Raw genomic sequence first — 21,746 nt, 5'->3', positions numbered from 1 at the left:
TAAACAAATAAAATATTTTCTGTATTCCTATAAATATTGTTGAGTTCACTCTGGTATGCAGTGAAGTTACTTGGCAATTTTTTGATCTTGTCACTTCTAAGATTTTATTAGCAGTATCAGAGCAATGTTAATTCCAGGGCTAATTTTACCCTTGGTTAGCAAGACCCTTCTGATCACCTCACCCAGTGTTTGTGAATTCTGGGGCTTCCCATTCTCCTGGGCGGAAACTGGCATAATTCCTGGCCCTGTGGGAACTCAGCTTATTGTTCCTACCCGTGATTTCCGGTGGCTCTCTTCTGTCATATTGGGGCTCAGCTAGCTCCCCTGGCTTATGCACCAGAAACATGACAGACGAACCCTAACGGTGAGGTAAGAGGATGGCAGTAGGTTTCTACAAGGGTTCCATGCCCCCCCCACCCAGTGCTCTGACAGTGTAAGACCCCCACTCCACTACATGGGAAGCATCTTAGAATGGACCCCATGTGCCACATTAAATGCCTTTATTTACCTGTAATTTTGAGAGCCTTTTTATAATTTGTACAGTTTTGAGTTCTACGAAGTTCAGGTTACTTGTTCTTTTCTATGGACTGAAACGTTATGCACACACACACAGCCTGGAGCTGATAAGTTGTAATATTTTTGTGAATGTTCAATTATTTTCATTTCTTGGGGATTTTGTTTTGTTTTAGTCCCTTTTTTCCCCTGAGTCTCAAACATTTCTACAGGCCCCAGAAAAATCTCACAGTCCACGGGCACTCCGTCTACAGAACTCCTAGTCAGTAGCAGTGGGCCTAGAGAGAAAGGACCAAATGAGACAGCAAGGATTCCAAGTGCTTGGAAGGCATCTGGTCAGAGACAAGTGGAAGGAAGGGGAGCAGCCCTGGATCACTACCCAGCTGGCCTGGGCATAGCCACTTGCAGAGATGGAAGAAGGAAGAGAAGACCTAAGTTGTAGGAGAGAGGCTGAATTCTAGTTGGGACCGAGACAGACACTCTCTGAGCAGGAGCTGGAGAAAGGCAACAAGGATGCCACATTTCCTCTCCCTGGGCCATAGCACCCATCATCTTGAGCTATTCTGGAAGATGTGACTCGTTAATACCCAGTTCTGCTGATATCCTTATTATATGAAGGGCATACTTTAGTAATGTGGTAACAATCCTGTGATCAATAAGGAAAGCGCCAGTCTCTAGAATAAATAGTTCCCAGGGATTTTTGTGCTAGAGAGGGGGATGTGCTGTCTTCTGGTAACTTCTCTTTTTTCTCAAAGGACCTTTGCTTGCTTCCTTTGTCAGCTTTTCCAAGTTTCCTAGACGCTCCCAGTGCCAGCTTCTGTGATGTCAACCCCCAGAGGAAGTCAAGTCTCCAGTTTTATGAGAAAGGGGGTGCTCGAGGTGCCATCCCCAACAGAGAAGGACTGGCCGAAGGATGATGAAGATGATTATGTCTTCATAGATTTGGGTGAGGAGGTGGGTTCCCTGCCACAGCCTTACCGCATGATCAACAAGATGGTGAACCTCCTGTTTGACAAGTGTTGGGAAGTTATCCAGGAAAGGGAGGCACGGAGGGAAGTCGAGTTCAGCCGGACCCAGCCCACCACCTACGCTCCACTTGTAGAAAGCAAGGTATGGAGGAGCTGACCAGGAGTCCCTGTTTCCCAGTAGAGTGTTGACAAATGAAAATACCTGATACAGGGAAGGAACTCCTACAAGGAACCTTCCCTCATTAAGACAGGTGCATTTCTGAAAGATTACTAGGCTTGCTGATGTTGATTAAAATAGATCTAGTAGGGCGCCTGGGTGGGTTGGGCCACTGCCTTCGGCTCAGGTGATGATCTCAGGGTCCCGGGATCAAGTCCCGCATAAGGCTCTCTGCTCAGCGGGGAGTCTGCTTCCCCCTCTCTCTCCTCCTGCCTCTCTGCCTACTTGTGATCTCTCTCTGTCAAATAAATAAAATCTTAAAAAAAAAAAAAAAAGACAGCCATGGTTAATGTTCCCTCTACCCAGCAAGTAGCATGGTGTTTAAATAAACAAACAAACAAATAAATAAATAAATAAAATGGATCTAGTAATTGCTTGGGAGAAATGGGTATTCTGATTTGTTGGAGGTTATACAGAAAGTCTTTTATATTCTGTTGTTATTTAAAAATATTTCTGAATACGTTAATCACTCTCTTGCTTGGTGATTGGGAATCTGCCAATGTCTCAGCGTTTCCACGGCATTCTAGATGATAAAAGTACAGGGAATGGGGCCACTTGTCCATTCATCAAGGACCTTGGTCATGGTTAGTGTTGTAAATGTGTACTTATTCTCAACTTGGTTGTTTTCTCTGGCTCTTTTCTCCTAAAAGTAGAATGCTATGACTTTCCTGATGCTTGGGCAAGATACTTAGATGAGCACTGTTTGAGGGTGATAGTCTACCTAGGAAGGGCCCACATGCCTCCTTGAAAAGTTAGCTCACGTTCTTGCAGATGGTGGCAGCTGAAAATCATTCCTTCTTCCTTTGTTTTTTGTTTCCCCAGCTCAACAAAATGCCAAATTGTATGGCGATTTCCCAAGACTATGTCTTTATTGGAGGAGCCAAAGGATTCTCCATCTATAATCTGTACAGTGCCAAACGAGTATATGGTTGGGAGAAACTTAAGGTGGATGTCACTTCCATCTGGGCCACAGATTTGGGGAGTGAAATACTTATTGTTCCTGTGGATGAAATGGGTACATGTTCTTCCTCTTTTTTTTTTTTTAGCCAAATTTATAGTTATCTGTAGACTGTTCCAATTTAATCTCCTTTCTAGGTATGGGTGGGGCCAGACCTGGAGCATTCTCCCTGGTCACATAGTATTAACTCACACACACAGAACATGATAGTGTGCAAAGCACTAGCCTAACATTGCTCATAAGTTGACCCATGCAACCCTCACAATGGCCCTGGGAGGTAAGTAGAATTTCTTAACCCTGTTTTTCAGAAGAAGCCACTGAGGCATTGAGGTTAAATAACTTACTTGGGATGATGTAGAAGGAGAGTGGCACAGGCAGGATGTTGCCCAGCCGGCCTGGACCCAGAGTTCGCACCCTTTGGGCACTCAGAAATCCCGCTGCTCAAATAAAGTAGGGATCATTTCTTCCCCTTAGCCTGAGGCTGAACCAGGCCTTCATGGGGACGAGAGTACCCAGAGCCATAGACAGTGTTGTGGAGGACAGTGTTTCTGCAGGAGAGTGAGCCGACCAGACTGGCATTTTAGGAAGGGTGCCGTGGTAGGAGTAAGTCAAAATGAGAGAAAGAGATGTGGTTGTGTAGTAGTTTGCTTGTCTGGGGGTGCAAGTCTGCACTATCCCCAAATAAACCTACCTTCTGTTGGGAAAGAAAGACAGAGAGAGTGATAGGAAAGAAAGAGGGAAAGGAAGGAAGGGAGGAAGAAGGAAAGAGGGAGGGTGGGAGACCAAGAAGGACTGTTGCTTTCATCAAGGAGAGAAATGATGACGGTCTGCACCAAGGCACGGGCTGTTACAATGAAAGGACAAATCATACTACAGTTTTGTAAGATGCTGTCATTGGGGAAGTGAGCTGAGGGATATAGGAGTATTCTTGGTACTATTTTGGAAACTCTTCTCTAAGTTTGAGCATGCGCTTTTTGAGGCAGCTAGAGGGGGAACGTTGAACTCAAGAGGAGTTTGGTCTAACGATAGGATTGTATTTCATCACACTGCGTTACATCCACTGGGTTTCACGTCTGTGTGACCTCAGTGTAAAGCATGTGAAAGCAGAGACCGCCTTGGCTGTCCCTGCCACCTGTCTGTGGTCCTGCAGCAGATATCCCGTGGATGGTCATTGGGTTGAGTTAGACCTTCACCCACAGCGGGACCTTTGCCTTTGTCTTTCTGGATTACGGGTGTCAGATCGAGTTAGGAGTGTCTTACAGAGGCTTCCGGGACCAGAGCATGGGCCACGGTAGGCAGAGAGAACCCAGGACATGTCAAGTCAGGAGTGGAGGAAGCCAGGGAGACCGAGAGGCCAGGAGGAGGCTTAAGGACCCGTGAGCGCAAGCTGGTAATTCAGAAAGTCAGATCTAAAATTCCAGTTCTTTGATTCATTTGTCTGTCTTACCTTCTCTGTTTCAGGCATTGCTAGACTGTTCTATTTTTACAAGGATGGTCTTTTCCTCATCAAAGTCATCAATGAAGTGGTAAGTTCCTGTTGTTTCCCCTAGAACTGGGCCAAAAGCTGTAGCAAATGAAGTTGACTTTTACTATGGAGGTGACGACACCTGTCCTAGAGTAGAAAGTTAGAGACTCTCTGGACAGAGGGCCTTCTCTAAAATATCCAAGTTAAAGATCCCCCCACTAACTGAGGGCACATGCTGAAAGCTGTGGATTTATTTACCTTGTTTTCGGGAGAGGAAAGTTACTAAGGATCTCCAGTCCAGAATGAGCACCAGACCAATATATTCAGCAAATATTTACAAGTCCCTACAATTTCCAGGCTGCTTCCCATCCTGTCCCCTTGCCTATGCTGTTGCCTCTGCTCAGAGTGCTTCCCTTGCCTCCCTACCTACTATAGGTACCTCTTAAATTTCCCTCATTCCCTTACCTTTCCTTTAAGAGCAGCTCAGATATCTCCTTCTCTGAGATACTTTCCCCGATATGCCCCTAAGGACCCGATCTCTCCCTCTTCTGTCCGCCCCCATACAGAACAGAATCTCCGTTGTAGTAGTTTCTCCACCTTCCATCCTTGTTTGCTTGTATGACTACTTCTTCTCTTGCATATAACCATCCTGAGGACGGGAGATGTGTTCTGTTTCACCCACGTATCCCTTGTTCCTAACACACTGCCTGTCTACCGTAGGGTCTCGGAAAGTGTTTCGCGAATCAAGGAGTCAAAAAAAAAGAAAGAGAGGATATTGCTCAGAGTAGATTTTTAACTGCAGTTTGTCTTGTAAAAAATACCACTGATGGGCATCCAAGCAAGTCAGTGGGGAAAAGAAAGTATTTTCAACAAATGATGCTGGAATGCTAGAGGGGAAATGAATTTCCACCCTACTTCGTACCATATATAAGAATCAATTTGAGATGGATAGGTCTAAATGTAAAGGCTAAAAACATGATCCTTTTTAAAGAAAACACACTGGAAAATATTTTAGCCACCTTGGGAAAGGCAAAGATTTCTTATAGCATTTTTAAAAATTTTTTATTTATTTATTTGACAGAGAGAGAGGGAGAGAGATCACAAGTAGGCAGAGAGGCAGGCAGAGAGGGAGAGGGAAGCAGGCTCCCTGCTGAGCAGAGATCCTGATGCGGGGCTCAATCCCAGGACCCTGAGATCATGACCTGAGGCAAAGGCCAGGGTTTAACCCAGCGAGCCACCTAGGTGCCTGGGGAAGGCAAAGATTTCTTAGGACACGGAAAGCACTAAATAGAAAAGAAAAGATTGATACTGGGCTTGATCAACGTTAAAAACATATTATTCTCATAGCACACACAAAAATTAACTTACAATGGGTCATAGGTCTATCTGTAAAATCTCAACTCATAAAACCTCTAGAAGAAAACATAGGAGGAAGTCTCGTGACTTTGGGACTGGCAAAGAGTTTCTGGCAGCAACATCAAAAGCACAATCCATACAAGAAAAAATTAGTAAGTTGGCCTTCATCAAAATTAAAAGCTTCTTCTGTAGATGGCACTGGCAAAAGAATAAAAAGACGGGCAGCGGACCGGCAGAAAATAATTGTAAATCACCTACCTGATGAACGACTTGTATCCAGAACATGCGATGAACTCTCAAGACGCAAACTCAACAATAAGGCAACAAACAACCCAGTTTTCAAAATGGGCAGGGCTTTGAAAAGAAAAGACAGTTCACCAGAGAAGACAGATGGAAAGTAAATGAGTTGCTCAGCATCCTTAGTCATTAGGAAAACGCAAGTCAAAATCACAGCGAGCTACCACAACATGTGTATTAGAATGCCTCAAGTTCAGGGCGCCTGGGTGGCTCAGTGGGTTAAAGCCTCTGCCTTCAGCTTAGGTCAAGATCCCAGGGTCCCGGGATCGAGCCCCACATCGGGCTCTCTGCTCAGCAGCGAGCCTGCTTCCCCCGCCCCCCTCTGCCTGCCTCTCTGCCTACTTGTGATCTCTCTGTTAAATAAATAAATAAAATCTTCAAAAAAAAAAAAAAAAGAATGCCTCAAGTTCAAAAGAGTGACCATACCAACTGTTGGCAGAGATCCAGAACAGCCAGAACTCTCATACCCTGCTGTAGTGAAATACAATGGGACAGTTATTTTGGCAGGGTTTTTTTTTTAAGTTTTTTTTTTTTATATATATAAGTAATGTCTACACCCAACGTGGGGCTCAAATTCACAACCCTGAGATCAAGAGTCACACGCTCATTCAACTGAGCCAGCCAGGCACCCCTTTGGCAATTTTTTTAAAAAAGTTAAACGTACACCTACTCATACAATCTGGGTGTTCCACTCCTTGATATTTACACAGGAGAACCGAGGGCATATCTCCGTACAAACACGTGTATGTGAATGTTTATAAGCAGCTGTCTGTGTCCTAGCCAAAAACCGGAAGCCACCCAAACGTCCATCAGCATGGGGGGCGGGGATAAGCAAATTGTGGTATGCATACACAATAGTATGAACTATTTATGCACATAACAACATGGATGCATCTTAAAATAATTACGCTGAGTGGAAGAAGTCAGACACAAGAAGAGTACACACCGTATAATTCCATGTATATAAAATTCTAGAAATATGAACTAATGTAGTGGCAGAAAACATCAGTTTTTGCCTGGGGTGGGGTGGGAGAAAGGGGAAGGGGATGATTACCATGGGCAGGAGGAAACTTTGGGGGTGATGGATATGTTCATGGACTTGTGGGGATGGTTTCAAGAGATATACATGTGTCAAAACATCAAATTGTACACTTTAAACATGTAGTTGGTATATGTTATTATATACCTAATAAAGCAGTTTTAAAAAATTAAAACTTCTCATCAAAAATGCTGTTGGAGTTCACGCTCTAACAGGAGCTGACTGGGGCCCTGAGAGCCTTGACCGGCCCCACCGGCACCAGCCCAGTGACCCTCACACTCCAGGGGGAGCCACAGCTCTCACAGGTGGCCCTGATCAGAGTGACAGCAATCTGAGCAGTGGAGCGGAGACCCAGCAGGGGCCTCCACAATCCCCCCGCCCACATTGCAGTGCCCCCGCCCATGCCACCTGCCCATGAGCAGGGAGCAGTTGCACCTGCTGGTGGGGACAAGGAGGTCATGGCAACAGAGGTTTAGGGACCAGTCAGGTGGTTCCGTGCTCAGAACAGTCACGGTTTCATCAGCAGCAAGGACACCAAGGAAGATGTATTTGGATAGCAGACCGCCATAAAAGGTAACCCCAAGAAGGGACTTTTCGATATAGGGGATGGAGAGATGGAAGAGTTGGATGTTGCTGGAGGAGAAAGTGTGCAGGGGCAGTGGGCGTCATAGGCCCTGGTGGAGTTCAGCACAAGGCAGTAAATCAGCACAGAATAGAACCAGGGAGAGTGCTGTCCATGTCTAGGGCTGGGCTTCCATACAATTACCAGTGGGATTCCAGACTTGTGAGAGTAGGGAAGGGAATGAGGGGTCAGAGAGTACCCCTGAAGGTCAGGCCCCACACCACTGGGCCCGGCAAAGGTGACAGTCCCCACCTGCATGTGAGCAGAGACCGTTAGAGAGCCCATCACACTATCCCAACCCTCCTGTGCAGAAGGGACGAAGGGGGTAGACGAGCAGGGCGCAGAAGCAGGTAGACCAGTGAGAGAATCTGTATCAGGGGATGGCCCACCTCACCAAAGACTGCCTGGAGAGGACAGCAATGAAGAGGAGAAAGAAAATCAAGGAGATGACACCCAAGGTCAGCAGCCTCCTCAACCCTGCAACTTCTATTACTGACGCAAATGCCCGGAGAACCTAAGCCATAAGATGGCAAAGGGACAAAAGCAGCTAAGAATTCAGGTGAGGCGTCATGGCTCCCCAGGCTGAGCAGGGCGGGACTGAGCAAATGCAGGCTTACCACCTGTCCCGGCATGCACTTCGGTCAGCCGACAAGGAGTGATCTCGAAAAATAAATATCCAGACTACACCAAAATAAGAGGTTTTTGCACAGCAAAGGAAACCATCATCAAAACGACAAGGCAACCTACAGAACGGGAGAGGATGTTTGCAAATGACATATCTAATAAAGAGTGTCCAAAATGTATAAAGAACTTACACAACTCAAAACCCCAAAACCAAATAATCCAATTAAAAAATGGGCAGGAGATATGAACAGACATTTCTCCAAAGAAGACATGCAGGTGGCCAACAGACACATGAAAAAATGCTCAACACCACTCATGACCAGGGAAATACAAATCAAAAAACCACAAACCACAAACCATACCTGTCAGAATGGCTAGAATCAAAGATACGAAATGACAAGAATTGGCAAGGAGCTGGAGAAGAGGAACCCTCATGCGCTGTTGGTGGGAATGTAAGTCAGTGCGGTCACTATGGAAGACAGTATGGAAATTCCTCAAAAAATTAAAAATAGAAATACCACATGATCCAGTAATTGTACTGCTGCGAGTTTACCCAAAGAAAATGAAACACTAATTTGAAAAACTATATGCACCTCTGTATTTACTGTAGTGTTACTTACAATAGCCAAATTATGGAAGGCCCCAAGTGTCCGTTGATAGATGAATGGATACAAAATATGTGGTATATACAGACGCAATGGAATATTACTCAGCCATAAAAAAGAATAAGATCTTGCCATTTGCAACATGGATGGACCTAGAGGGTATAATTCTAAGTGAAATAAGTCAGACAGAGAAGACAAATACCATATTATTTCGCTCTTATGTGGACTCTAAGAAACAAAACAAACAGAGAAAACAAGAAACAAATAGACTGTTAAATACAGAAAACAAATTGGTGGTTGCCAGAGGGGGAGAGGGGTTAAATTATGACATCCCAACAATAAGAAGTGAATGAAAGACTGGAGCTGAAGACCTTCACTGCTTGTATTTCTACTGTTGACCAGACAGAACTAGTGGCATCATCTATGCAGCATCTAGTTTTTATTTTTACTTAAAGACGTCTCTTTTTGGTAATACCAAATGGGTTTTTCGAAAAGTCTGGTTTTTCTCAATACACCTTTAAAGGTTTTAAAATTGTTTCATATCTAGCCAAGTTGAGATATTTATTTGTTTGTTTGTTCTGGAGAGAGAGTGAGCCTGGGGTGGTGGGGGAGAGGCAAAGGGAGAGGGAGAGAGAGAATCCCAAGCAGGCTCCATGCCCAGTGCAGAGCCAGATGCAAGGATTGATCTCACCATCTGAGCCAAAATCAAGAATTGGATGCGCGAGCAAACTGAGCCACCCAGCTGCCCCTCGCCAAGTTGAGGTTTTTAAGCACCCCATTTTTAATTTGTAATAAAGCATTACAACTTGATTTTTTAAAAAAAGTCAACAAAATGCAAGCACCTATTAATAAAGGTCTTAATAATAAGTATCTTTGTTATTATAAAGATACAATTAAGAAAATGAAAAAGCAGGCCACAGACAACCATAAACATTGAGTCTCTCACCTGGCCTGAAATTTGAGCAAATTTCATACCAGGGTTACAGTCAGTCTCTTTTTGCTATGAACTGAATGTTTGTGTCCCCACAGAATTCAGGTTGAAAATCCTAAACTCCGATGTGAGTATTAGGAGGTGGGGCCTTTGGGAAAGGTTTAGGTCATGAAGACAGCCTTCATAAATGGGATTAGTGCCCTTAGATGAGCCCCAAGAGCTCCCTCAACCCTTCCACCATGTGAAGGCACCTGAGAAGGTGGCAGGCAGGAAGTCTACAGACCAGCAAACGGGCTCTCACCAGACACTGAATCTGCCAGATTCTTGAAGTCTTTGGAAATCTTGGCTTTCTAGCCTCCAGGACTGTGAGAGATAAAGGTCTATTGTTTATGAGTCATCCAATCTATGGTATTTAAGAAACCAGGAAATACATCCAAAACCTTTAGGCGGGAAATCGAAATTCCACTTCTTTTTTTTTTTTAAATTTTTTATTTATTTGTTAGAGAGAGAGCGAGCGAGCACAGGCAGACAGAGTGGTAGGCAGAGGCAGAGGGAGAAGCAGGCTCCCCGCGGAGCAAGGAGCCTGATGTGGGACTCGATCCCAGGACGCCGGGATCATGACCTGAGCCGAAGGCAGCTGCTTAACCAACTGAGCCACCCAGGCGTCCCGAAATTCCACTTCTTTACATATGATCTTGTCCAACTGTACAGAAATGGGAAGTAAGAAGCAATTTGAGGAAATCTTTCCACATCTCAAGCTCTAAGAGGATTTAAGTTCCCTGGTGTGACCCACAAAAGACCCTGAAACACATTTCTCTCCATCGTCAGGCTGACCTCACTCTTATCAACCCCCCCTCTTCTTTTCAGGATGATGCCAACAAGCAAACCGCCTGTGTCAAGATGGAGATCTCTCAAGGAGGGGGCTTCGCGGCCTTCCTCCTACGAGGCAAGATTAACCTCGGGCTGATAAGAAGGTTCAGATTTGTAGTCTCTTCCAGATAACCACCTCTTTTCAAACCCTTGGAGGGAATCTCTCCCAGTTGCAGCCCTCAGCCATCCCCTCTCAGTCATGGCTTCTGTGTCATACCGCCTTCCTCCCCTGACAGGAAAAGCAGTATGACAAAATGTCTGTGTAATTTACCTCTTGGAACCTAGAAAAAGACAGGGGGACTGGGCAGAGGCGACAGCTTGGTTAAAAACCATAATATCAGTGCTGGGAGGGTAAGGAGCCCGGCTTCCTTCAGAAGGCTGTGGCCTGAGGGGAGAGGCCCTACAGCTCCCCGGGAGTGAGGACTGGCAGCGACCCATGGCAGGACCACGTCTCCCTCCGTTTGCCCAAGTCTCTGTTCCGAGGGTGCCTGCTGGGCCCCACGCTGGGGGTTCTGAGAAGACAGGCCTTTCCTCACGGGAAGCTTGTCACCTACTCATGGTTGCTCAATGGCACCTTGGTTTCCCAATGCAGGAGCTGGGGATACTTGGCTGGACGTGTACAAATTGCCCAAGGAGTCTTGGCTCAAGGAAGTGGAGCACCCCCAACCGGCTCTAAATCCGAAGAAGAAAGTCAGACATCCACAACCGGTAGGAAAGGCCCCTGTTTCCCACTGATACGTTTCTCCCTCCCCTTGACCCACATCTAGCCTAAATGTCCCTTGGAATCAGGACGAATGGGGCCTTATGGAGGTGGCAAGAGAGGACAGCAGGCACATGAGCCCATGACTCCAAGATCGATTTGCTTTGGTTAAAATAAGATATTAAGAGGTGCCCTCAGTAGTGGGAGCCTCACTCTCTCTCTCTCAACTGAGAGGTGCCTCTCCACCAAGACCACTCCCAGGTCTTTTATCCTGACACCTGCCTCCTCGGTCGTTTTATCCCCCCACTCTGGGCTGAAATAATCCTTTCATGCCTCACTGCATTTCCCAGATTATGGTATATACAGGTTGTTCTCAATATATAGGAATACATATGTTCTTCATATTATTCTTAGAAAATAGGAGCTCTACCATTTCAGTTTATTTTTTAAAAAATAATCTCAATGCCCAACATTACCTCTGTTCATTCATATTTCTTTTTTTAAAAGATTTTATTTATTTTTTTAAAAAGATTTTATTTATTTGACAGACAGAGATCACAGGCAGGCAGAGAGGCAGGCAGAGAGAGAGGAAGGGAAGCAGGCTCCCTGCTGAGCAGAGAGCCCGACGTGGGGCTCGATCCCAGGATCCTGAGATCATGACCTGAGCAGAAGGCAGAGGCTTAACCCACCGAGGCACCCAGGCGCCCCCTAAAGATTTTATTTATTTGACAGAGAGAGCGAAAGAGGGAACACAAGCAGGCGGAGTGGGAGAGGGAGAAGCAGGCTTCCCGCTGAGCAGGGAACCTGACGCGGGGCTTGATCCCAGGACCCTGGGATCATGACCTGAGCTGATGGCAGACGCTTAACGACTGAGCCACCCAGGGGCGCCCCCATTCATATTTCTTCCTCTCACTATTTCCAGTCTCCCCTCCTGCATCCTAAGACCCTGGGCAGTAGAGGATCCTGTGTTAAAATCCTGCGGGCCAGGCAACCACACAAATATCAGTCGTCTGTGTCTGCAGGATGCGTTCACTGCTGGCGACAGTAACGGGGAGAAAGAGAATAAAGCGGGGGATGCACATACCTCAGGCCTACCGTGACTTAATTTCTTACTTTTCTCCTCAGAATCCTCTTGAACCTGTGACTTCAGAGGATTTAGAAATGGTAAGGAACTTTAAAGAAAATCTGGGGGAAATTTGGGTTGCATGCCACAGATTTTTATTTTGACTGGAAATGTACTTTAAATACCAACTCTCCCAGGAAAATGTTCCACCAGAGCACTATTTTCAGATTCTCTGTGACTCAACTTCGTACCTCACATCCACGAAAGACGGGCCCCTGTCCTTGAGGATCATTGCCCTGAGTCGTTTGTCCAGAGATGGGTTTCCATAAAGATAAGGGAGGTGAAGTTTTAGGGCCCCTTGCCTGTATGGCCCCTTCCAAGGCCCTGCAAGGGACCCTAACAATGTATTCACATGGCCACATAGTCTTGTAAAATTGACAAAAGTAACATTTTAACCACAGTCACTGAAGACCACTGTCTTCACTCCTTCTTCCCCTGTCGCCATTGACTCCGTATTGGGTGGTATTAGGATGGTCATGGGCATTTTGTGTCCAAAATTTTGTGTTCTCTTTTTTTTTTTTTAAGATTTTATTTCTTTATTTGACAGACAGAGATCACAGGCAGGCAGAGAGGCAGGCGGGGTGGGGGGGGAGCAGGCTCCCTGCCGAGCAGAGAACCCGATGCGGGGGCTCGATCCCAGGACCCTGAGATCATGACCTGAGCCAAAGGCAGGGGCTTCACCTGCTGAGCCACCCAGGTGCTCCGTGTTCTCTTCTTTACAGAGGCCCCCAAATTATATATCCTCAGGCCCCATGAGACCCAGTTTGCTCCTGCCTAAGTAACAGCCCAGTCCCCCAAGCCAAGTTTCCGAGGGGCTTCATCTTTGTACTTCAGGGGACGAGTGGCTTTGCTGGAGCTTCTCGGCTCTCCCTTCGAGGCCGGGAGCACACCGGGCTTTCCAGAGGCTCTGCTCTTGGGAGGACCCAGGCTGGCCAGTACAGAAGAGGTCACCTCCACATGGAAGTCTCTCGAAAGCCCTCTCTTCTCTCCCTTTTTAAATTACATTATGCTTCAAATTATACAAACAGTAGGTGAAACTATTACTCTGGGAAAAGCCAGGTAATTCGGAGACAGGAGCTGTCTCCACAGGTCCTCGCCGTTATTAGCCTGATGTGTTTCCTCGGTCTTCGGTGTGTATCTAGATTCTTACATGCATTTATCTTAAAAAATATACAGTTTCGTTTTATGGGAATGTCTTTTCGATGGGAATTTTTTTCTATTTTTTTGTTTTATGAGAATTTCCTATACTATTTATATTTTCTTTTTTAAAAAGATTATTTATTTATTTGACAGATAGAGACCACAAGTAGGCAGAGAGGCAGGCAGAGAGAGAGGGGGAAGCAGGCTCCCTGCTGAGCAGAGAGCCCGATGCGGGGCTCGATCCCAGAACCCTGGGATCATGACCTGAGCTGAAGGCAGAGGCTTTAACCCACTGAGCCACCCAGGTGCCCCACTATTTATATTTTCTTACAACTTTGCGTTTTTTTTTTTGTTTTTCGGGGTTTGGTTTTTGGGGGGGGGCAAAGTTTTTCAACGTCAAATAAACCTACCTTGTTCTTTTGACCTCTCGTATTCTGCTCCATATTATGGATATACCACAGTTTATTTGGGGTATGAATCTATCGATACTGAAGACATTTCCACTTTGTGGCTTTTACATCATACAGTGAAAATCTCTGTCAATTCTTTGTATACCTCGGTGCTTTTGAGCGTTGAGGCACGTGCATTTTTAGTGTTAATGTAGATACTGCTAAGTTGCCTCCCCAAAGTGGCATGACAATTTACTTTTAACCAATTTCTCCACAGCCTCTCTGACCTTTCTATTATCTGGGTTTTTTGTTTGTTTGTTTGTTTGTTTTTGCAAACTGGTGGAACAAAATGGCATCTTGTGTAATTTTCATTGATCTCCATATTTTTTATTGGCCACTGAGGTTTTCTTTGAATTGCCTGCCTATATAGTTTGCTTGTTACATATTTGCTTCCAATTTGTTAATTCCATTTTTCCATTGTTTGTGTGCTTTTCTGTTGTAAAGAAGTTTTAGGTTTGGGGTGCCTGGGTGGCTCAGTCAATTGGGCATCCAACTTGGTTTTGGCTCAGGTCATGGTCTCACGTCATGAGATCGAGCCCCACTTGGGGCTCTCTCTCTCCCCCACTTCTTCTGTTCTCCCCACTGCATGTGCATGCACACACACTCTCTCTCTCTCAAAAAAAAGGGTGGGGAGAAGTTTTAGGTTTGAATACAGTCAGAATTTCCTATCCTTTTTTTTCAATATTCATTGTACTGAAGAAGGCTTTCCCCTCTCGAGGTTATAAATAAGTTCTCCTGTGCTTTCTTCTAATAATTTCAGAGTTTTGTTTTTGACATTTCACTCTAATTCATAGGGGAAAGTGTCTTTTGTGAATGGCGTGGGGACGGGGTCACTTTTATCTATTTTTTCAAATAGCCAATCATCACACAAATATCCCTGAGTAATTCATCTTTTTCCATTTGTTTTGAAGTGTGATCTTTTATCATACCTATATATACTTTTATGCTCTTTATCCTGTCCCATTACAATATTCATCTGCCTACACCAGGACCTTAATGAACTTTGGAGCAAAACTGCCAGGATTCTAAATTCATCAATGCCACCTGGTCATTTTCTGTTCTATTTTCCATACTTTTGTTGTTGTTCACCTTTTGGGGAGAGCTCATTGGCTCAGTCTCTCCGCTCTCTGAGTTTTTCATTTTTACTCTCATATTTTTATTTACAAGAGCCTCCCTTTTTTCTCTGTTTATTTGATAAATACTATGCCTTCCCTAAAAATGTTTCTAATTGTTGGTGTTTCTTCTCCATGTATGGTCTGTTTTCCCCAAGTTGCTTTTTTCTTCCAATTTGTTTTGGTCTCTGTCTTTCCAAAGAGATGCTCTTCTCACTGTCTGGTGGTAGTTGGCTCTCTACTCGTAAGAGTGGGAGTCATGGGGAAACTGACAGGATGCCAGGCTTTGGGCATGGGTGGGGCTGGGTGACTGCGATTTTGCTAAAGACTGCCCCAGCTGGGTTTTAGTATTGGGAAATGCTCAAGTCAGTGTTTGGAGAGTACAGGTCTCTCCTGCGATCTGAAAGGAGAGCATTCCTATGAAACCTTTCCTAAGCCAAAATGGTGTAAAGTGAAGAAGGAATTAACATTAATTTATATGGAAAAATTTTTGAGCATTCCCAGACTCCCAAAATAACCTTAGGCTTTTCTGATATCTTAGAACACATCTTGCTAATGTATATATAAAATAAATTGACATGAAGTACAGATGCTCACAGACACAGTCAAAAGCTATGGTTCATGATGCCTACATGCTGGGTGTAGCTCCTGGGGAAGGATTTGCAGGGGTGGGGGAGGGGGGAGCTGCTCTAAGCAGGTGCTGGGTGCCTCTCTAACTGCAGCTCTCACCTGAATTGCGGAGGCTTGTGGGAAGACACCTTCGGGGTGGGGTTGGGGTGACATCTACATTCAGTGTGTCAACTTTAACTTCATTCTGTTGGCTCCATGGAAATAGGGAGTCTAAGAAAAGCCTAGCATCAGCTTTGGCGGCTGTGTCTCTTGAGGGTAGTGATGTTCAGGAGTGGTATCCTGGCTACATTTTCACTGCCTACCCTCTTCCCTCGGTTCCTTCCAATTTTCTGAATTAGGAATAAATACTTGAATGCTTCTTAATGAGATTTTTCAACCAGGGGTGCCTGGGTGGCTCAGTCGGTTAAGCCGCTGCCTTTGGCTCAGGTCATGATCCCACGGTCCTGGGATCGAGTCCCACATTGGGCTCCTTGCTCAGCAGGGAGCCTGCTTCTCTCTCTCCCTCTCTCTGCCTGCTTGTGCATGCTCGCTCTCTCTCTCTCTGACAAATAAATAAATAAATAAATAAATAAATAAATAAATAAATAAAATCTTTAGAGATTTTCAACCAATCCTGTTTCTGGCCCCACCGGCAGTTCACTCGAGATACCTGGAGCTGCCATTTTCTCGAGTCTTAGGGTGTTTGTGGTATAAACTGGATGACTCCCAGGCTTTCTCCCCTACTGGTTCAGACCGGACATTCTTGGGCCTGCTAAATCATTTAGCCACCTGCTTTCCAACTTCAAAATTTTCTTGCTTTTGTCTCCTTTTTCTTCTTATTCCTTATGAATTTAGTCCTTTTTGAAAAAGCACCTTTTTGTCATTTTAATGGGGTTTCAGGAAGGAGAGGTGTTAAGTGTTAAATGTTGACACTACCATCTGTATTTTCCAGCATGTTCGTGCTAGTCTGTGGCTGTATCAGTATTCATCAGGTCCTTAGTTGCAGCAAAGAAATTGGAAGAATATCAAGTTTCAGAAAATTGGAAGGAACTGAGGCAAGCGGGTAGGCAGTGAAAACACAGCCAGGACACCACCCCTGAGCGTCACCACCCCCAAGAGACACAGCCACCAAAGCTGATGTTAGCTAGGCTTTCCACGATGGCTCTGTCACTGGGCTCTTGACATGGCCACCTCCACTGTGAATAATTTCTCTGCCGCTTCTAGATCTCTGTGTCACTGCCTCATGAGTCACAGTTCTAGGCAGGAACACACAGCTGGTTGAGCGTAGGTCGTGTGTCAACATCCTGACCTCCAAGGGACAGGAAGAAGAATCTGGCTCCTTCCAGTTCCTTAGAGGGAGATAGATTCTTCCAGACTCACACAGAAGGGGAGCCCCCTCAAAGTAGAAAGGGTATTTAGGGTTGCAGAGCCAAAAAGATGACAAATATCCACTACCCTAGTGCATAGGGACGCTACTGATTTTTGTATACTGATCTTGTATTTGAGTGAGGTCAGCAAAACGTAGATCCTGGCAGGTTCACGCAAGCACAGGGTGGGCACCTAAGAGCGAGAGCCTCCTTAAATTTCATACTTCACTCCCTTCACCTGAGTCTCAGGACCCTTGGCCTCTTTACTAAAGTTCTAATGGTCTGTCAGCTGATACTGTTGGATTTTCTAGCTAGACAATCCTAACGGTAGATAATGACAGCTTTTCCTCTTTCAAGTATTTATTCCTATTTATTTTTTGTTCTTGCCTTGTTCTATTTTCTAGGAGCGCTAGTAAAATGCTGAATAGTTGTGGGGACAGTACACCATCCAGGACCTAACTGGGACACTCCCAAGTGTTTCACCACTTTGCGTGAAGCTTACTAGAGGTGTTTGAGATAAATATCCTCTGTTATGCATGTGTCCCTGCAGCCTTTGTTTGCTAAGAGTTTGTTATTGTTCTTTTTAAAGTTAGGAATAGATATCGACCTTCATCAAATACTTCCTCCTCATCTTTTCAGAGTTTTTCTCCTTTAATCTGCTAATGTAGTGAATTGCATTAATAGATTTTCTAATGTGGAAACATTCTTCCTTCCATTCTTGGGTAATCCATACTTGGGTAATCATTTAATTGCACTGTCAGTTTGCTTTGCTGATATTGAAGTCCTAAATAAGATATTAGCAAAGCAAAATGATAGTTTGGTGTTCATAGAGTATCCATGTTCAAACATGGGATTGGCTTGTAGAGTTGTTATTTTTTTTTTTTCTTGTGGTTTTCTTATCAGCATTTGGTATTAGTGTTATGCTAGCCTTATAAAGAATGCTGGATGTTTCTTTTCTTACCCTCTAGGTCTAAATAAGTCCTATATTATCTATTTTTTAAAAGATTTTATTTTTATTTATTTATTGACAGAGAGAGTGAGAGAGCACAAGCGGGGGGAGTAGAAGGGGAGTGAGACGTGGACCCCCTGCTGAGCAGGAAGCCCGATGTGGGACTCCATCCCAGGGTCCTGGGATCATGACCTGAGCCGAAGGCAGGCGCATAATTATCTGAGCCACCCAGGCGCCCTATATTATCTTTTTAATTTCAAAATTAAAAAAAAAATTTGAGCCTAGTTCAGTCAAAATTCATTTATCAGTGTAGATATATAACTGTAGATATGTGTAAATATGTTTTTCATATGGTACAAAAATAAAAACCTGTCTCTTAAATGAGTCCCTTTTCCTGTTCTTAATGTTATTTATGTGCGCCTTCTTTTAATTTTTTTAAAGAAACTGTTTGTAGATCCAACTCACCAATTTTAAAGATTTTATTTATTTATTTGACAGAGATTACAAGCAGGCAGAGAGGAAGGTAGAGAGAGAGAAGGGGAAGCAGGCTCCTTGCCGAGCAGAGAGCCCAATACGGGGCTCGATGCCAGGACCCCGAGACCATGACCTGAGCCGAAGGCAGAGGCTTAACCCACTGAGCCACCCAGGCGCTCCCAACTCACCAATTTTAGGAAAAGTTTTCAATTACCAATAATTGCGCCTCGGATAAATCTCATTGGCTAGGATACTGCCACTGTGCAAAGCTCAACTCACCAATTTTAACTTGCCAATATTTTCTTAATAAATTTTACATGTATGTTCATGAAGAATATTTAGTTTCCTTTTTTTTTTTTAATTTTTTTATTTTAATAAACATATAATGTATTTTTATCCCCAGGGGTACGGGTCTGTGAATCGTCTGGTTTACACATTTCACAGCACTCATCATAGCCCATACCCTCCCCAATGTCCATTTCCCCACCACCCTCTCCCGTCCCCCTTCCCCCCCGCAACCCTCAGTCTGTTTCTTGAGATTGAGTCTTTTATGGTTTGTCTCCCTCCCAATCCCATCTTTTCATTTTTTCTTTTCCTACCTCCCCCCAACCCCCCCCACCTTGCATCTCCACTTCCTCATATCAAAGAGATCATATGATAGTTATATTTCTCCGATTGACTTATTTCGCTAAGCATGATACCCTCTAGTTCCATCCACGTCGTCGCAAATGGCAAGATTTCATGTCTTTTGATGGCTGCATAGTATTCCCTTGTGTATATATACCACTTCTTCTTTATCCATTCATCTGTTGATGGACATCTAGGCGCTTTCCACAGTTTGGCTATTGTGGACATTGCTGCTATAAACATTCGGGTGCACGTGCCCCTTCGGAGCACCACGTTTGTATCTTTAGGATATATACCCAGGAGTGCAATTGCTGGGTCGTAGGGTAGCTCTATTTTCAGTTTTTTGAGGAACCTCCACACTGTTTTCCAGAGTGGTTGCACCAGCTTGCATTCCCACCAACAGTGTAGGAGGGTTCCCCTCTCTCCGCATCCTCGCCAGCATCTGTCATTTCTTGACTTGTTAATTTTAGCCATTCTGACTGGTGTGAGGTGGTATCTCATTGTGGTTTTGATTTGTATTTCCCTGATGCCGAGTGATGTGGAGCATTTTTTCATGTGTCTGTTGGCCATCTGGATGTCTTCCTTGCAGAAATGTCTGTTCATGTCCTCTGCCCATTTCTTGACTGGATTATTTGTTCTTTGGGTATTGAGTTCGATAAGCTCTTTATAGATTTTGGATACGAGCCCTTTATCTGATATGTCGTTTGCAAATATCTTCTCCCATTCTGTCAGTTGTCTTTTGGTTTTGTTAACTGTTTCCTTTGCTGTGCAAAAGCTTTTGATCTTGATGAAATCCCAATAGTTCATTTTTGCCCTTGCTTCTGTTGCCTTTTGCGATGTTCCTAGGAAGAAGTTGCTGCGGTGGAGGTCAAAGAGGTTGGGGCCTGCATTGTCCTCAAGGATTTTGATAGATTCCTTTCGCACATTGAGGTCCTTCATCCACTTTGAGTCTATTTTCGTGTGTGGTGTAAGGAAGTAGTCCAATTTCATTTTTCTGCATGTGGCTGTCCAATTTTCCCAGCACCATTTGTTGAAGAGGCTGTCTTTTTTCCATTGGATATTCTTTCCTGCTTTGTCGAAGATTAGTTGACCATAGAGTTGAGGGTCTATTTCTGGGCTCTCTATTCTGTTCCATTGGTCTATATGTCTGTTTTTGTGCCAGTACCATACTGTCTTGATGATGACAGCTTTGTAATAGAGCTTGAAGTCTGGAATTGTGATACCACCGACTTTGGCTTTCTTTTTCAATATTCCTTTGGCTATTCGAGGTCTTTTCTGGTTCCATATAAATTTTAGGATTATTTGTTCTATTTCTTTAAAAAAAATGGATGGGATTTTGATAGGGATTGCATTAAATGTGTAGATTGCTTTAGGTAGAATAGACATTTTCACAATATTTGTTCTTCCAATCCATGAGCATGGAATATTTTTCCATTTCTTTGTGTCTTCCTCAATTTCTTTCATGAGTACTTTATAGTTTTCTGAGTATAGATTCTTTGCCTCTTTGGTTAGATTTATTCCTAGGTATCTTATGGTTTTGGGTACGATTGTAAATGGGACTGACTCCTCAATTTCTCTTTCTTCTGTCTTGTTGTTAGTGTAAAGAAATGCGACTGATTTCTGTGCATTGACTTTATATCCTGACACTTTACTGAATTCCTGTATAAGTTCTAGCAGTTTTGGAGTGGAGCCTTTTGGGTTTTCCACATATAGTATCATATCATCTGCAAAGAGTGATAGTTTGACTTCTTCTTTGCCGATTTGGATGCCTTTAATTTCTTTTTGTTGTCTGATTGCTGAGGCTAGGACTTCTAGTACTATATTGAACAGCAGTGGTGATAACGGACATCCCTGCCGTGTTCCTGACCTTAGCGGAAAAGCTTTCAGTTTTTCTCCATTGAGAATGATATTTGCGGTGGGTTTTTCATAGATGGCTTTGATAATATTGAGGTATGTGCCTTCTATCCCTACACTTTGAAGAGTTTTAATCAGGAAGGGATGCTGCACTTTGTCAAACGCTTTTTCAGCATCTATTGAGAGTATCATATGGTTCTTACTCTTTCTTTTATTAATGTATTGTATCACATTGATGGATTTGCGGATGTTGAACCAACCTTGCAGCCCTGGAATAAATCCCACTTGGTCGTGGTGAATAATCCTTTTAATGTACTGTTGGATCCTATTGGCCAGTATTTTGGTGAGAATTTTCGCATCTGTGTTCATCAAGGATATTGGTCTGTAATTCTCTTTTTTGGTGGGATCCTTGTCTGGTTTTGGGATCAAGGTGATGCTGGCCTCATAGAATGAGTTTGGAAGTTTTCCTTCCATTTCTATTTTTTGGAACAGTTTCAGGAGAATAGGAATTAATTCTTCTTTAAATGTTTGGTAGAATTCCCCTGGGAAGCTGTCTGGTCCTGGACTTTTGTTTGTTTGGAGATTTTTGATGACTGTTTCAATCTCCTTACTGGTTATGGGTCTGTTCAGGTTATCTATTTCTTCCTGGTTCAGTTGTGGTAGTTTATACATCTCTAGAAATGTATCCATTTCTTCCAGGTTGTCAAATTTGTTGCCATAGAGTTGCTCATAGTATGTTCTTATAATTGTTTGTATTTCTTTGGTGTTGGTTGTGATCTCTCCTCTTTCATTCATGATTTTATTTATTTGCGTCCTTTCTCTTTTCTTTTTGATAAGTCTGGCCAGGGGCTTATCAATCTTATTAATTCTTTCAAAG

General features: G+C 44.0%; 1 protein-coding gene across 1 annotated transcript in view; it reads left to right on the top strand.

Annotated features, from left to right (window-relative positions):
• Nucleotides 1–1,371: 1,371 nt before the first annotated feature.
• Nucleotides 1,372–21,746, top strand: part of WDR93 (WD repeat domain 93) — a gene marked incomplete at its 5' end in the record, with an annotated part of 48,282 nt that continues 27,907 nt past the window's right edge. The window contains 6 exons of the mRNA XM_080807660.1: nt 1,372–1,623; nt 2,521–2,713; nt 4,118–4,182; nt 10,463–10,541; nt 11,058–11,173; nt 12,291–12,329. Of these exons, the coding sequence (XP_080663786.1) occupies nt 1,372–1,623; nt 2,521–2,713; nt 4,118–4,182; nt 10,463–10,541; nt 11,058–11,173; nt 12,291–12,329 (744 nt within the window). The remainder of the gene's footprint in view (nt 1,624–2,520; nt 2,714–4,117; nt 4,183–10,462; nt 10,542–11,057; nt 11,174–12,290; nt 12,330–21,746) is intronic.

The sequence above is a fragment of the Martes martes genome (genome assembly GCF_963455335.1).
Source record: "Martes martes genome assembly, chromosome: 7".
Taxonomy (NCBI): domain Eukaryota; kingdom Metazoa; phylum Chordata; class Mammalia; order Carnivora; family Mustelidae; genus Martes; species Martes martes.
The sequence above is the reverse complement of the archived record's forward strand: the minus strand, read 5'-3'. Positions and strand labels throughout refer to the sequence as shown.